A 14,014-nucleotide genomic window follows, 5' to 3' on the forward strand; every position below is an offset into this window, starting at 1 on the left:
GTAGTTAAGGTTTCACCTGTCTCATTATTTTTCTAGTTTTTCTTCGTTAAAGTGTCTTTGGCGCTGTAAATTTTATATTAATATATAGTGTTTTTTTAATCAGCGATTTAAGGCGCATTAAATGAAATAAATACGATCCTCGCTCGAAACTGCTGAAACAGAAGACACGCTACCACTGAACGCAGGTCTATAGCAAACGTTGTCACTCTGTCATCATATGCTAACTAAGTAGTTCATGTATCTGTCATGTTATATTTGGTAAACAGCGTAAACAAGCTGTTTTTTTCTTTTCTTTTCTTTTGTTTGTTTTTGTTTGTATTTTTTTGTAATTGTAGTTCTTTCTCTCTCTCTCTCTCTCTCTCTCTCTCTCTCTCTCTCTCTCTCTCTCTCTCTCTCTCTTCTTTCTTTCTTTCTTTCTTTCTTTCTTTCTTTCTTTCTTTCTTTCTCTCTTTCTCTTTCTCTTTCTCTCTTTTTTCTTTTCTTTTTTCCTTTCTTTCTTTCTTTGATATGCTTTAAAAGTGCCTACCATTAAAACACTCTTCAAAGAGAACCACGCTTTAATTTTCCAGCCAAAGACAGTAGACTTATCAGATAGAAACCGTAGGTGGTATTGAATTACTTGAATTCAAAACCTTATCTCGAATTCTGCACGACCACTTAGAAAACAGAGCCTTATGGCAAAAGAAAAAAAAACAAAAACAAACTAAAGTACCCTTAAAAGGTTCCTTTAGTGGCACTTAAAATTGAATCCTTTGAGCTAAAACTACTGTTGGTGCCTTCATATATAATTCATAAGAATGAACGACGCCAAAATTATAAACAACGTCAACTATCGGCACCGAATTAAAAATAATTAAAACTGACCAAACGGTTTTACACGAACTTATTTTTCTCCTTTTTACTTTTGAAATACTCGACAGACTTGTAATCTTTTTGAGCGTGTGTTGTTTTTCGTTTTCCTTCGAGCTTAATTTTTCGGGACCATTTGAAATGATAATTTAACTAATTTGGAAAGGAGAAGTAAAAAAACGCGACCTTTTAGGCGTAAACAACGAAATTTTTAATCGAAGATTTCTCGCTTGGATACCATTGATGTTCTGGCCATAGTTGTTGTTGTGCATAAGAGTCAGTGATAACAGGAAGTTAAACTGCAAAGCAACGCAAGCATCTCAAAGGCAAGTTTTTCCTAAAAAATAGAAAGAAAAAAATTTGAAATCTGTAATTGAAAATGAAATTCAGCGAATTTATTCCAATTAATAAGTGAAGCTGTTCATTATTTTGGAGGATAAAATAGGGATAAAGAATAAAATATGCTAAAAAGATAATTTAGGCTTAGCCAAGAACACACTTTTTTAAAGTGGTAGAGCTCTGCAGTTTTGAACATCAACATCTTTATAGCATTCTTAAGGCTAGTACCGGATCTTCAAAATTCTTCAATGAATTTTTTTTTAAATTCTGTCATTTGAAGTTCATTGTTAGGGTATTCAAATAATGAAAAAAGAAAAGGGGTCGCCGTATTGGTTATCGAGATATAAGGCTTCAAAAAGGAGAGATTTTTCAGTTTTCCGCGCGTTTTTGCCGAAAATCTGCCTCCTTTAATAAATTCGAATTACTCGAATCGATTTAACAAAGAAAAACAGAAAACTGTTTTAAACTATAGGTGCTGAGTCTAGAAAACATATCTAGATAAAAAATCCATCCAATCTTTTGCAAGTAGTGTGAAAAGCTAATTCTAGAAGCGAAATTGCTTGTAATTCGGCGCAGTTATATGCGTGTGTAGTTGTAAAAATGTTGAAAATTCATAACAATTTTAACTATGATTTTTTTCTTTCCGCGCTAAATCCAAAGAATATGATATCTAGCTCCGAATGAAAAGGGAAAAAATGGGGGTCACCGTACTAATAGACGAGCTATGAGCGACTAAATCCAAGTTTTTGGTCAAAAAACACAAATCCTGTCCGCGCGGGACTGGGTTCTAGTACATTAACCTCCATCTGAAAACATGTCAAATCGTCTTTGTAATCTCCAGAGAATCTAAGACGTATTTCGAATTGATTTTGAGAATAACATGTCAAATTCATTTTTTGTTACTTTTTTGTTGTTTTGAATCAAAAGAGTGATCAAGTCAGGCAATGAAAATCTAAGCATGTTTTGAAAACATTTCATTTTTGCCCCAAAAGGTCCATGAATTAGCGAAATACTTTGTTAAGTTATAGGAAAGGATTCAAATTTTGACATTATTTAAATCAATTTTCAAAACAGCGCAAATAAAGGGTAAAAAACGAGATGCGCAAAATGGATGCGCAGTAGCAAGGGTCCGGAACTACCTGAAATCGTACCAAAAAAAGCACTACATGACATATAATTTTTCACTAACTATTATCATATTCTATATGTATTGCAAAATATATTTATTCATTTATATGTAATATTAGTTATATTACTGCTTTATTGAAGCCGAACTTTCTTAACTTTTCCGCCTTACGCCAGAAACCACCTGCGCATCATGCTATATTTTCAGTTACTTTAATTTCCTGTGCTTGTCAAATTTCGTTGTCTCTGATGGTCTTCCGGACAAGCTTTATCAAAAGTAGCGTTTTTTACTTGACTTTCGGTCGAGTCCATTACATATATCTCTTTGATGACCTTCAATTCCAAAACGACGCCAAACACTGAGTCATTAAATGTGTTGGAGAATATTCCTGTCGAATAGAAGCTTGCTTCCTATACACTGAATCTGAAGTCAGTATTTATCCGCCTGCGAAAACCCTAATCTACATCTACATTTTATTTATTTAGTTTATTTATTTAAGTCAATATTTATATATCTAGTTTAGCAAGGGTAGTTTAAATAGAGTCCTGAAAAGTTGGTTAAATAGTAACATGCTTTCAGTTCGATTCCGTTGAGCTGCGCCATTGCTGTACTTGCAGTAGTGGTTAGCGATAACATTTTTTTCCACCGAACTTTTAGATCTAACTTTTAAAAAATCAAAGTTATGAGAAAATGTAGGCCAGGAGGTCCGGATAGGGAAAAACTGTGCCTGAGGTCTTGAATATACGAGGACACAGTTTTTCCCTATCCGGACCGACTATATAGGACATGTAGCAAATAACTTTTTTTTTTTTTTTCCCGTATCTTTTTTTTTTTTACTTGTTTTTGTAATCATTTTGTTTTGTTCTTTAGCGGCAAAGGATACCGGACCGCGAGCGCGGGCAGATACTGACAAAATACCGCCCGCTCAAACAGCCAATCAGAACGCACGGTTTTTTAGGATACCGGACCGGAGAAAATATAGAATTTCATAGGATATAACAACAGCGAAGTTCCTGACTCCCATGCAACCACACACAGGTCTAATGATTTTCTAGTCAAGACTATTTGCAATTCGTCGTCATTCAATTATAGTACTTCACAATGACACAATTATGAACAGTGCCCTAGATCGATTCAATTTTTAATATTTAATATTTTTTTGCCTTCGGTTAAGTGCCTTTTATCTTGCTCTGGCTATTGGCGTCTTTTTGTTACTTTGGATGTGCAGGTGTTGGAAGCCACATGTTAACCAACCCTCGAAAAACGAGGACTATTCAATTCGAGGAACCGTTTCTGATTGTAACGATATTCAAGCCTAACCTAAGGCACATAGTACCCAGATCTATTGTTCGTATTGTTAATGCTTCATACGGAAAACCATTTAAACCAATCCATCCAGTTGAAAATTCATTCGCTAATGGTCTAAAAAAAGACGCTGAAAAAACTTGTAAAACCTAAAAGTAAAATTCTTTTTCTGAGACTCATTTCCAAAAAACAAACTTGGTAAGTTACAAATATCAGTTCATGTAGAACATGTTTTGCTTTTCTCGGTGCAGTAATACTAGTCATTTATACTTCGTATTAACTCACGGCTCGGCTCTATGTAAATTATAATCAATGTCAAGATGTGTGGGTACGTTCTTCATCGTCGAGCATTCCGCACTCAGACAGTTTGATGGTAAAAGAATGAGAGTCTAGTTTGTCTGCATCCAAGATTCAGGCATTTTGAGCTAATTCTCATAGAGGTATTCACTATTTGATTTGACGTTTAACAAGGATCCTGGGTTGACGTCATCATTTCTTGATTTCTATATTGATTAGATCAGCAACGAAAAGAAATATCAGAAAGTAAAAACCATTCTTATTTATTTATAAGGGCTTTGAAATCGGGTAGAGATCCTGTAGGCTTAATCATCAATTCAAGAGATATTAAATACCATCCTCTTCACGTAAATGAGATCCGCAAATGTTTATTAAACAGGAAAAATAGCACCAACTATTAAGCTAAGGCCAGGTCGGTGCTAATAATATGGGCTGCCAGCTGGTCGACAAATCAGATGTCAGATGAATTAGCTATAAGATGAATAGATTTAAACAAACTTCACCAATAACCTCAATATCGTAAAAAGGCCGAACCTATATGAGAGGACGGCAAAAGATCAACTATAATAAGAATAGAGGAAAATTTATTCATTTGTTAAGACGGCTTGCACTTCAATGAGAACGTTTGCGTATACTCAAGGGAACGGTTAATGAGAATCCTAGAGAGAGAGCGACAATAATATTTGCTTAATGCGTAGCGAGAGATAAGCCATAACATATATATGATATATTAACTTGGCGTTGGCATATTCGTGTTTTGAATTCGCGGTGTAAAGATTTAGTTATCTGCAGCTATAGTTACCAGCGTGTAACCTATATCTATCGGATTATAATCAGGCGCCAACTATCGCCCTTCTCTGACGTTTAGTGGACTTAGTAGTTGATGATTTAATAACATATGAATATAGCAGATCGACACCTTACATCCACGATAGACAGTAAATACTATCTTGAAAAGATTTATTTGATCCGGAAACGTTTGAGGCTGATGTGTGTCAATGACAAGAAAGAAGAAAGAACGGGGAGGGGGTTGAAGTACAATGAAAGTGAATAATGAATGAGTGAATGAACGAAACAGTTCAAGGAAACAAGGAAGGAAGGAAAAAAGAACCGAATAAATGGGGACGGATGGATGGATGGACGGATGGACGGACGGACGGACGGACGGACGGACGGACGGACGGACGGACGGAGGGAATGGATGGATGGATGGAATGGACGACGTCACTGCAAAACTGAGGTGTCCTGAAGCCTACAAAAATTGGCCGGTGAAAAATAAAAACCTGTCCACCTTTGCAATAAAAATATATAATAATCATTGGTTATTGTGTTACTATTATCGACCCCCTAATAGCAACGGGAATTTTTTTCATTTGGTGTCTTGGAAATCCATAATTTCAAGAGGAAAAGTGGCACCTCAGCTTTGCAAATTTTCTTGATTCTGATTGGCTAAAAAACGTTTAAAATCAGCTGGCATTATTTAATCAGTCTCCATAAAAAAAAGTTCGATATGATTGTCTTTTTCAACATAATGAATCTTTAATCGTTTATCGAAAGTACAAGCCTGTTTGATGACAGTCGGATAAAACATAGACAGGAAGATGGTCTTAGAATATAAAATGTAAGATTAATATAAAAGATTTCGTGTTGCTTAATTGATTTATTTTTTGAGAAATATTCTGAGCTTAATAACACGTAATTAAAAAAAAGTATGTGTCCACACACCTGCGAACTCACCATGTGGGATGTCATTTCTGCTTTCATATTACCATTGACCCCTGAAAGGCTGTCATTTTTTGATTATATATTTTATGACGTTAACTAGAAATTTTCGTTTTGATGAAGACATCATACTAAGTGGAGGCTGTTTTGATCTGCTCTTTGAACTACAAGCTGGAAAAGCAGGTGCGCGAGAATAGAGATAAAAGACGCAAACAAGCCAGGTAGAGCTAAATAGCGTAACCCCCCTTGAATCATAGTTAACGGCGACGCTTATTCAGTGCTTTTGGAGGCGGTTTGGTAAAACAATAGGCTGTTGACTTGTTCTTCTACCGTTAATATCACAGGTTGTGCAACGATATTGGTAAGATATACTTTTTGGTAAGATTAAGTTTACTCTATCACTAGCTCATTACAAAGTATATATAATTTTACATTATTTAACGTGTGTCTTACTTGCATTTTACACCAAAAGATACGACAACCAATTCACAACCAGTTACCTTTTTCCCCAGAAAGTTTAGGATTTACTTTCTATATAGTTTAGTTTTAAAATGATAAAGAAAAGAAATGAATTACACGTAGTTCTTAGACTGATGATAATTATTACCTTTAGCTAGATTATACCTTGTTTTAAACAATTATTATGAATTTATAATTTAAAAGGTTTTTGCACCGTCCACACGTATCCATTTGCGTTTCAAAACAGAGTTTTTTATTCCGTTTTCAAAAATAATATCGTCCATTCTTAATGTTTTTGAAACGTTTTCGCCCGTCCAGCAGGAATATGACGATAAATACACCAGTAGGAGAGGAAAACGCTCTTAAAACAAATTCGTGTCATTTTGGTTTTGGAACAAAGGGTAATCCAATACAGTTAAGTCTAGGTTTTCGAAAAAAGTCGAGTTTCCAAGTAATATATACACCGGATACGGGTGGACGGAAGGCCAACAGGCAAACAAAAAATTCTTTTTTAAAAAAAAATCCGGATACGTGAGGATCAAACCTGTACTTGACTTGAGTATAACTTCAAACAATATAAATTTTATAATTCAACATCGATTATTAATTAAAAAAGCTAAGACTAAATTCAAAAGTCGAACTTCATAAGTGTATCCAAGTGTGCGCTTGAGTCTAACGTCAAACTTATTTTGGTCGATCTTTAAACGACTGGGAGGGGGTGACTCCGTGGTAAAAGTATCGGGTATTTGGTCGTCGTATCTCCAAATCAGCGATTTGGTATCTTTTAGGACGTTAAAATTGAAATTTAGATTTTCAGCATACATTTTGGTATCTTTTAGGGGTTCAAAATCGTCCAACAACGACCTTTTTAAAAAAATTCCGGTATCGGTATTTCTGAAATTTTCCAACGAGCATACCCGATACTTTTACTATAATAAACCATATTCCCTCGTTCATGTGCAGTATATTGGTCAGCTGTCATATCATCGTATTGTGTGTTGATAATCTTTAATGAGGGAAACCTACTCACTGGACGTGGTTTTCAGTAGGGCCCTAAATAAGAATATACAACGAGTAATATTACAATAATACAATTAAAGAAATATGAATAAACAAAAATATGCATAAAAACAGAAATTAAAATGCTATTATGCGGCGTCCACAATGGTGATTTGTGAATGCCATCATCGTTATCAATCAATTTTAAATATTTTGAAATAATAACATTTTAAAATATTTTTGATGAAACGCAAAACCTATTGAAAAAATACGGAACAGTTTGACAGTATTGATTTTTTTTTTTTTTTTAATTATCCTAAGTTTTTTATGATATCTGACTGCTTGAATAGTTATTATCAACAACATCAGCTCGTCTTTATATCCGATCTTATTATTCCCATCTATTCATTTATTTGCTCACTTATGATCACTCGACTATAGTTTATTTTTCATTCGTTGGAGCGTGCGTAGATTCGTGTCTTCCTATTTATCATTCCATTATTATTCATTTTCATTCCTTCCTCCAGTGAAAAATATATAATTACCGGCCTTATCACTTAAAAATGCATCTTAAAAATTAGGGACTGTGCAATAATTATCGGGAGGGGGGGGGGGGGGGGGGGAGGTCAAAAGTTAAATTGGAGTGTAGGGTAGGGGGGGGGGGGGTTAGAAGCTAATGCTTAAATATGGAGAGGGGGGATCATAAGTCAATTTGGGATTTTGTTCACTATAAAATTGAAAAGATGCATATAAATGTATTTAAAATAAACATTTATTGTTATATTTTTTACTGTATAAAGAACACAACTTGCCACAGGTGCAACCTCAAAACCATATGTGTTGAAATATAATGCATAAACTAAGTATCCTTTGTAATAAAAACAGTACAAAAAAACAGTAACTAAAAACAGTACAAGCCACAACTTTCTATACTGTACTGTGATGGAGTTATGCCACATTGATTGACTGTATATAAGACAACTGACTATGTCATGTCTTTTTTGTTTTGCTTTGTGATAATCCTTCTAGCTTTATGTTCATGATATTTAGTGCTATGTCAAGGATAAAAACAGAAGTTCTGAACAAGCTCCTTGCCTTCCCCAACAAAACATTTCGAAGAAAGAACATCCCTCAGGCAGGATTTGTCAGTTTGAGATGTAAATATTAGTAAAGCGTCCTCATCAATAAAGTCAAGTTGTGGGATGCCATATATCTCAGGGCTGTATTATCATTTGCTGAAGGATTTCCTCCTAAGGGATGAAATATAACACATGCCCTTTTCTTCCTAAAGTATGTTCTGTTGCCTTGGATTTGCGTTTATCAGCTATTTTCTTATTTTCTTTTTTCTTCCGTGAAACTGATGACTTCTGTTTCGATCCAATCATATACGTAGCACTGGGGCGTTGGTGGCGATGTATGGGGGTTCGGGGGGGGGGGGGGGGGGGGAGTTGATAGTTATTTCATTTCAAAAAGGGAGGGGTGAGAAGTTATTTTACGTTTAGCACAGGGGGTTTAGCTTCAATTTAAGCCAAATTTGGAGAATTTTAGAACCCCCTTCCCGATAATTATTGCATCGTCCTTTATCCTCATTCGTCGAGTTATTTGAGCCCAATCTGCGATGTAATGTCACAGACTGAGCGACTATACAAGCATTCATCCATCCATCCATCCATCCATCCATCCGTCCGTCCGTCCATCCATCCATCCATCCATCCATCCATCCATCCATCCGTCCGTCCGTCCGTCCGTCCGTCCATCCACCCACCACCCATCCATCCATTTATCCATCCGTCCGTCCGTCCGTCCGTCCGTCCGTCCATCCATCCATCCTTTTCTTTTGTTTCAATCCCTCTTTATTCAAATTAAATCCTACGAGGTTATATATAATTGAATGTTTATTTCTATTTCGAAAGAGCTCCGAAAAATGGCTCTTCTTACAAGTTGAAATTCAAGAAAAAAGGAAATTATTCCAAGAGAGATTTACGCTGCCATTTATTAAATAAACATGTCACTGCCCAGCCTTAGGAAATAGAGTTTCGTGCGATTCACTCGAGGTTCATTCGATCCTCAGGATCTCCATACTCTTAAAAAGCACTAATGGAGAGAGAAGGGTGAAGTGCGCACCGTCATTTCCTGGATGACTATAGGTACTAACTGAAGGAACACTGGCATTAAATAAGACCTTTATTGCCACGATGTATCGCCACTACTCGAGCTATACCCGGCATTTCTCATTATACAGAAAATCAATTGTTAGTCATTCGATACCCTTTCAGTTTTTGAAATAGGATTCAGTTATAATTTGAAAATATTTTGACAGGATAAGCAGCATTGGGCTTAAGTATGATAAAATCCACTTAAATAGCAAATGAAAATCACCATCTTTAAACTCATCTTGTGTTTGTCTTTTCTTTTCTATTTTTAAACAGGTTTATTAATTTGAGCAAGTCTTGGTGCTGATGACAATAACACTATCGCCAGCCCTAGCATATATGACAGCACATTTATCGAATTAAAACCTTAGCTTTAAGCAGGAAAAAGCTGTCCACGAGAGCAGAATAATGATAAATGAATGCTCCTATTTCTTTAAACAAGATCAAGGTGCTATTGGATTATAAATTAGCATAAGAAACTCATTAACTGCTGAAAATCATTAAGAGTAGGCGTTTGGCTGACAAACTAAAGGCGTCATTTAAGTCATCCAAATGAGCTGTGATAAGAAAGCCCGAAAATAAGTTCACTTGATTCAACGACGGAGCTGGGCCATATCTCCATTGATTCTAGAAAGCGCAATTCATCAAAGATACTGCACTAAATACGGCGCCAAAATCACGAACAAATACTAGAAGACTTTACTTAGACAAAGCAGCAATCAATCATCAATGATGTTGGTAAAAGCATTTCTAGTTACTTTAGTTTTATCCTACACAAGAGAGACAACATCGAAAGTTCAAGATCTGTCGAACGCTACAAGGCATTTTCAAGATGGTAATATTATCATAGGTGCTTTGCTGAAAATACACTTCAACAATCAACCCAATAATGGCGCAATTTGCGAACAATTTGACCGCCAAGGTTTTGGCTTTGCTCAAGTTTTCGCTTACGCCATCGACAAAATCAACAAAGATACCAATCTGCTACCTAATATAACATTGGGTTACGATATAAGAGATTATTGCAACCATCCTCTATTGGCAGTTAAAGCTGCTTATGACTTTGTCAGCGGCGTTCCTCGAAACCGCGTAGCTGCAGTGGTTGGTCCGCAAGACTCAAGTACAGCCTTGAAGATCGTAGGTTTACTTCATGTCAAGAATGTTCCTCTGATAAGCTTTGCCGCCTCGAGTGAAGAACTGAGCGACCCAATGTTCAGTAATTTCTTCAGAACGATTCCTCCGGATGTTAATCAGGCAAAAGCACTGGCTGATCTTGTGGACTTTTTCAAATGGAAATATGTTGCAGCTGTGGCGGTAGATGATTCTTATGGAAGATATGGTATTAGGGGCTTGGCAGACGAAGCTGATGAGAGATCCACCTTTTGTATTGCATTTACAGAATACTTCACTCCTACTGGATATCAAAACAGAATAAGGGACATTGTTACCAGATTGAAGAAAGAGAAAAATATCAAAGTGATTATTCTGTGGGGAACTGAAGAGCCATCGAAAAGATTCCTTGATGAAGCCATGAGGCAAAAGTTAGAAGGAAAAACTTATTTACTTAGTGATTCACTTGCTACGAACGAGATATTGTTTTTCGAAGAGTACACAAGTGTTTTAGATGGTTGCTTAGGTACAATTCCATACCATGAAGCTTACAAGGATTTTAGCACTTTCATGAGGCAAGCGACGCCACGGACTACACGGGAAAGCAAAATGTGGAATGAGCTTTGGGAACTTGAATTTACTTGCTCCTTCGCCAACAATTCCAACAGGCCATGCCATATTCATGAAAATCAAACCATGTCGAATAAAACTTTTGATCATATGTACAGTGCGTTTAGTGCCAAATTAGTTGATTCTGTTTATGCCGTTGCGCATGCTTTACATGCAGCATACGGCTGTACAAATGGAACCTCTTCTCAAGTTGGCTCATGCCCCAAATTTAATAATCATGTAGAACCCTTAACAGTGACACGCTTTTTGAAAAGCGTTAATTTTCTAGGTTTAAGTGGAACTACCAGGTTTGATAGTGTTGGCAATCCGTTATTTTCGTGGTACAACATCATCAACGCTCAAAAAAAGAAAACTTTTTTTGCCAATGAGCTGAGCTACGATAAAAAGGTGGTTGGCACATGGAAAGACAACAAAAGTAAAACCTTGGACATTGACAGGAAAATTATCAGATGGAATAAAAAAAGCACTGATGCCAATACTCCCCCGGTATCCATATGCAGCAATGCATGTCTCCCCGGAACCAAACGCATTATGACGTCACGGTGCTGTTGGAAGTGCATTGCCTGTGAAGACGCTGTAAGCTACAAGGCAAACTCAGAAAACTGCACAAAATGCGAGAAAAAACAAAAACCCAATGAAAACAGAACTGAATGCATCGCCCTTCCTTTTGGTAATTTTACTTGGTCAAGCTCGGTCGCTGTTGTTTTGCTTTCAATGTCCGCATTCGGCCTCTTACTGTCCATCGGATCTTTTGTCGTTTTTCTACGCAGCTGGAACACTCCAATCATAAAAGCATCAAACCGAGAACTTTCGACTGTCCTCATTGCAGCGATAGCAATCTTTTTTGTACTGGCTATTCTATATTTGGATGTTCCAACACCTGTCCTTTGCGTCATACTGTCGCCTTTACGCTACCTTATGTATAGCATTTGCGTGACTGTTTTGTTTCTCAAAACTGCCCGGATTCTATACGCTTTTCAGACGAAACTTCAAAGGCGCAATTCGACAATTGTCAAGAAATTGATACAAGGAAAATCTTCTATTTGTGGGGTCATTTTGGTCAACACTGTACAATTTATACTGTCAATATGCTCGATTGTTATGGATCCTCCGGTTGTAGAGGAGAATATTAGACCAGGAGAATCTATTATCTTAGGATGTTTACCCTACCGGAGTAGTATAGGAAGGGGATTACACTTAACCATGCTATTTTATCTTCTCATACTCATTATTATCTCAACCACCTATTCTTTCAAAGCTAGAAAAATCCCCGAAAACTATAACGAAGGTCGCTGTATTGTTTTCTCGCTGTACATTATCATTTTATCCTGGGTCGTGTACTATCCTGTTGACTTTGCGCTTGATGGCTGGTACGTTGCAATAGTCTCAAACGCGTCCACCCTACTAAGCTCTTATGGTTTACTCATCTGTATCTTTTTCCCCAAATTGTATATCATATTCTTCCATCCAGAGCAAAACACTCTAGAGTATGCTAGAGCACAATTAACAAACCATAACATGCAAAGGACAACGACAGGTCTGACCTCGTTAAATGTCACAAAGTTTGAACCAATCAACACTGAGAAATCTGCTACAGCGACACCTGAACTGTGCTCTGAAATCCAAGACACGTCAAAGAATCATGTAATGCCATCTCCACTTGCTGAGGAGAAAAACGCTCGGAATAGCTGTGTTGCTTTAAGACCCTAGGTGCAAGTATTGACCAAATATTGACACCTTTCACTTCATGCTATTTCCCAGGAAAAAAAATGGAAATGGATATCATAGTATCAAATGCTTTCTGGTATTGATCTAAATGTCCTGCATTTTGGACCTTAGTTTTTTTCTTTTTTGTGGGAGAGAGGGGGCGCTTAATCAGACAGTTGACATTTCATGGCATCAAGAAATTGAAAAGAAAAAAAAAATTGGAAAAACTGCACGGCAAATAAGGTTTCATCATAGTTAAATAACATACTAACTATAGTTTCCTATCACTTTTAGGCGGCTATCAGCAAGAAAAATAACGCCATAAATAAGCTTAAATTAAGGACGTTCATGGGCAAAAGATTCCATCGTCAAATTTTTTTGAATTTTGCACAATGAAAGAACATCATACTAGAAGTAAAATAACCAAATAAAAAATGGGGGTCCCCGACTTCGTTTAGCCTTCAGAATACGTGGAAGTTCACCCTTTTTACTGTAAAAACGCGCGAACAACGTGAACATAGAAAGCTGTCAAAAATTGGTAATATTTTACTGAAAAAATAAGTTGATCGTCCCCTTTTTTTACAGAAGATTAGAAAATAGCCAAGTTAGCATTTGAAATTTGAAATAAAAATGAGAGATATTTTTTACTGTGCTTTTAGTGTGGACTTAATTGAAACCTTTGCGTTACGCGAAATTCTATTCCAATTATACGCAAAATGTGTAATTTTGATTTGATCCCATCGTCAGATGCTTTTGATTTTTCCTCTAAAGTTAGGTATCATAAATTACTTTCAAAAAGCGACTTCAAAAAGGTGGGGTGCCCGACTTCCACTTAGAGCTGTAAGAGATTAAAGACGTGTTATGAGGTTTTGCTTATCAAAACATTGGAATGACGTCATCACGATGAGCCCGCGTTCACTAAATTCATGCATAGAAGGATGCGCGAGAACAATGCCCATGTCAATCCTACTTTAGACATTGTCACTATGTCCCACAATGCACTTCGTTCTTGGAATGCACTATTCAGTATATATGCAGTTTCAGTATTCAACCTTTTTTGACGTAGCTGTAAATCTTTATCCAGTGGATAAAGTGATGCGGTTATCCAATAAATTTATCCACTGAATAAGGAGGATTTATACGATCGTGCGTACTCGTTTGGAAAACTCTTCCTTTTCCGGTTCAAATATTAAAAAACAAAATTATTCCTCGAATATATATCTGATAACAATATGCATGCCAAAAAAAAAAAAAAAAAAAAAAAAAAAAAAAGAAAAATCTTATCTGGATAACATGGGGTTCAAACCCACCGCGACTG

General features: G+C 36.4%; 1 protein-coding gene across 2 annotated transcripts; it reads left to right on the forward strand.

Annotated features, from left to right (window-relative positions):
* The first annotated feature begins 5,768 nt into the window (after positions 1–5,768).
* On the forward strand, positions 5,769–13,343 carry LOC116297090 (extracellular calcium-sensing receptor-like). Of its 2 annotated transcripts, none has more exons than XM_031705243.2 (2): positions 5,769–6,016; positions 9,526–13,343. In XM_031705243.2, exon 2 carries the CDS (start codon positions 9,979–9,981, stop codon positions 12,697–12,699), a length of 2,721 nt encoding a protein of 906 aa, XP_031561103.2. In that variant the 5' UTR covers positions 5,769–6,016; positions 9,526–9,978; the 3' UTR covers positions 12,700–13,343. The 2 variants fall into 2 exon arrangements, with proteins under 2 accessions (XP_031561103.2, XP_031561102.2); XM_031705242.2 differs by having other exon boundaries at positions 5,769–5,999.
* The last annotated feature ends 671 nt before the right edge of the window (positions 13,344–14,014 follow it).

This window comes from Actinia tenebrosa, unplaced genomic scaffold (assembly GCF_029948245.1).
Source record: "Actinia tenebrosa isolate PJP-AT-01 unplaced genomic scaffold, QUT_ActTen_1.0 PGA_scaffold5__44_contigs__length_20552954, whole genome shotgun sequence".
In the NCBI taxonomy this organism is placed as follows: Eukaryota; Metazoa; Cnidaria; class Anthozoa; order Actiniaria; family Actiniidae; genus Actinia; species Actinia tenebrosa.

Bases quoted from the DNA above. Each gene is read 5' to 3' on its own strand.
- LOC116297090 (XM_031705243.2), top strand. From the start codon at position 9,979: ATGATGTTGGTAAAAGCATTTCTAGTTACTTTAGTTTTATCCTACACA.